At 56.8% G+C, this 2,500-nt stretch overlaps 1 protein-coding gene across 11 annotated transcripts in view; it reads left to right on the forward strand.

Moving 5' to 3' along the window:
* Positions 1-2,500, forward strand: part of adam9a (ADAM metallopeptidase domain 9a) — a 22,836-nt gene that overhangs the window by 4,710 nt on the left and 15,626 nt on the right. For all 11 annotated transcript variants that reach the window (XM_081611014.1, XM_081611017.1, XM_081611015.1 and 8 more), the window contains exons 4-6: positions 935-1,013; positions 1,635-1,711; positions 1,820-2,015. In XM_081611014.1, coding sequence (XP_081467140.1) covers positions 935-1,013; positions 1,635-1,711; positions 1,820-2,015 — 352 coding nt within the window. The remainder of the gene's footprint in view (positions 1-934; positions 1,014-1,634; positions 1,712-1,819; positions 2,016-2,500) is intronic.

The raw sequence follows: 2,500 nt of genomic DNA on the forward strand, positions 1-2,500 counted from the left end.
GGCACCGTGGCACGGCGGCATCGTGGCGTCGCGGCGGCATCGTGGCATCGTGGCACGGCGGCATCGTGGCACCGCGGCATCGTGGCGTCGCGGCGGCATCATGGCACGGCGGCATCGTGGCGTCGCGGCGGCATCGTGGCACTGCAGCATCGTGGCGTCGCGGCGGCATCATGGCACGGCGGCATCGTGGCACGGCGGCATCGTGGCGTCGCGGCGGCATCGTGGCACTGCAGCATCGTGGCGTCGTGGCACGGCGGCATCGTGGCGTCGCGGCGGCATCGTGGCATCGTGGCATCGTGGCACTGCAGCCGGCGTTAAAAGATGAGCTGCTGTAGGAACGGAGCATAAATTCACCTGTTGGTGTTCAGACAGTTTGAGCCTGAAGGCCAAACGAACATGAAGAGGAAGAACTGAAGCAGGAGCAGCTTCCTGATGACCAGCTGACTCACTTCTGTTAGTGTGTGTGTGTGTGTGTAGGTGTGTGTGTAGGTGTGTGTGTGTGTGTGTGTGTAGGTGTGTGTGTAGGTGTGTGTGTGTAGGTGTGTGTGTGTAGGTGTGTGTGTAGGTGTGTGTGTGTGTGTGTGTGTGTGTGTGTGTGTGTGTGGGTGTGTGTGTAGGTGTGTGTGTGTAGGTGTGTGTGTGTGTGTGTGTGTAGGTGTGTGTGTGTGTGTGTGTGTAGGTGTGTGTGTGTGTGTGTGTAGGTGTGTGTGTAGGTGTGTGTGTGTAGGTGTGTGTGTGTGTGTGTGTAGGTGTGTGTGTGTGTGTAGGTGTGTGTGTGTGTGTGTGTGTGTGTGTGTGTGTGTGTCTGTGCCACATTTTCCACCCAAACCTCTTTTTGCTGCTAAATGTTTTAGTAAAGAGACGTTTTCATCTTCCTGTCGTCGTTTCCGTTCTGTTGGTTCCGACCCGTTTAACGTTCTGCTGTCACCTCCAGGGTCCTGCTGCCTCCAGATTTCACCGTCTTCACCTACGGCCCAAACGGATCCCTGATCACATCCAGACCACCTGTCCAGGTGAGCGCTGTGCATCATGGGACGTCATTCTGTGTTGATTTACCGTTAACGAGTGTTTTGGGTTGGTGCTTTAGCGCAGCTAGCTTTTTGGCTAGCGGTGCCCAGCGCTGCAGGTTCAGAACCACAGGGACCAGAACCAGCTGGTTCTGAAGCCTCGGTGGGTCCAGAACCGGCTGAGAAGCTGGAGGAGGTTTTATTGTGGTGACAGAAACAGGACGCAGATCATCCGTGTGTCACTTCCTGGAGGCTGATGCGTGATGTGCTGACTCATCTGTTGCTAAGCAACGGTTCTGATCCAGTTTGACCAGCTGGAAGCTGAGAGGATAAAAGCTTCTGCTGCTGTTCTGGGTCAGCTGGTCGGTGCAGATGAACACATTAATGATGAAAACCTGACGGTCAGGGACCCCAGGCCTCAGGCTGCAGGGCCACTTCTGGCCCCCGAACCAGGCTTTGGGCACTGCGGGGTGAGGAGCTGCAGCAGAGAAACTCATGAAGAGGAAGTCGGAGACACTGAGTGTGATGCAGGAAGTGGGCCCCTGTGGGACAGGAAGCTGGACTCGGCTCCTTCCTGTCAGGTTCGGCTCCCCCTGCTGGCCTGACCCGGTATCCTCTCTGTTCCAGAACCACTGCCAGTACCAGGGCTTCGTTCAGGACATGGAGGGCTCTGCTGTGGCCATGAGCGTCTGCGGCGGCCTCAGGTACCGACCCGACAGAACCAGAATCCGGGTCAGAACAGACGGGCTCAGTTTGCCCTGAGTTCTGTCTGCCAGGCGTTTCAGTAATCGGTCCGTCTCCTGGTTTCTCAGAGGAGTGATGCATCTCACCAACGACAGCTACGGCATCGAGCCGCTAGGCTCCGCCCCCGAGCAGCACCTGCTCTACCGCCTGCAGGATGTGACATCACAGCCCCGAGGATGTGGAACGCCTCACTACAGGCACGACGACGCTACGGAGCACGCTCAGTCCGACCCGGAGGAGATCCAGCACCGCCGGCGCAGCAGGGTGAGTTCAGGTCCGAGGGCAGGCAGGAGACGGCAGAGACAAGACAGAGACACGACAGAGACAGAGACACGACACGACAGAGACACGACAGAGACACGACAGAGACAAGACAGAGACAGAGACACGACAAGACAGAGACACGACAGAGACAGAGACACGACAAGACAGAGACACGACAGAGACACGACAGAGACAGAGACACGACACGACAGAGACACGACAAGACAGAGACACGACAGAGACAGAGACACGACAAGACAGAGACACGACAGAGACACGACAGAGACAGAGACACGACACGACAGAGACACGACAAGACAGAGACACGACAGAGACACGACAGAGACACAATAAGACAGAGACAGAGACACGGCAGAGACACGGCAGAGACAAGACAGAGACACGACAGAGACACAATAAGACAGAGACAGAGACACGGCAGAGACACGACAGAGACAAGACAGAGACACGACAGAGACACAATA

The sequence above is a fragment of the Poecilia reticulata genome, chromosome 9 (genome assembly GCF_904066995.2).
Source record: "Poecilia reticulata chromosome 9, P_reticulata-male-v2, whole genome shotgun sequence".
In the NCBI taxonomy this organism is placed as follows: domain Eukaryota; kingdom Metazoa; phylum Chordata; class Actinopteri; order Cyprinodontiformes; family Poeciliidae; genus Poecilia; species Poecilia reticulata.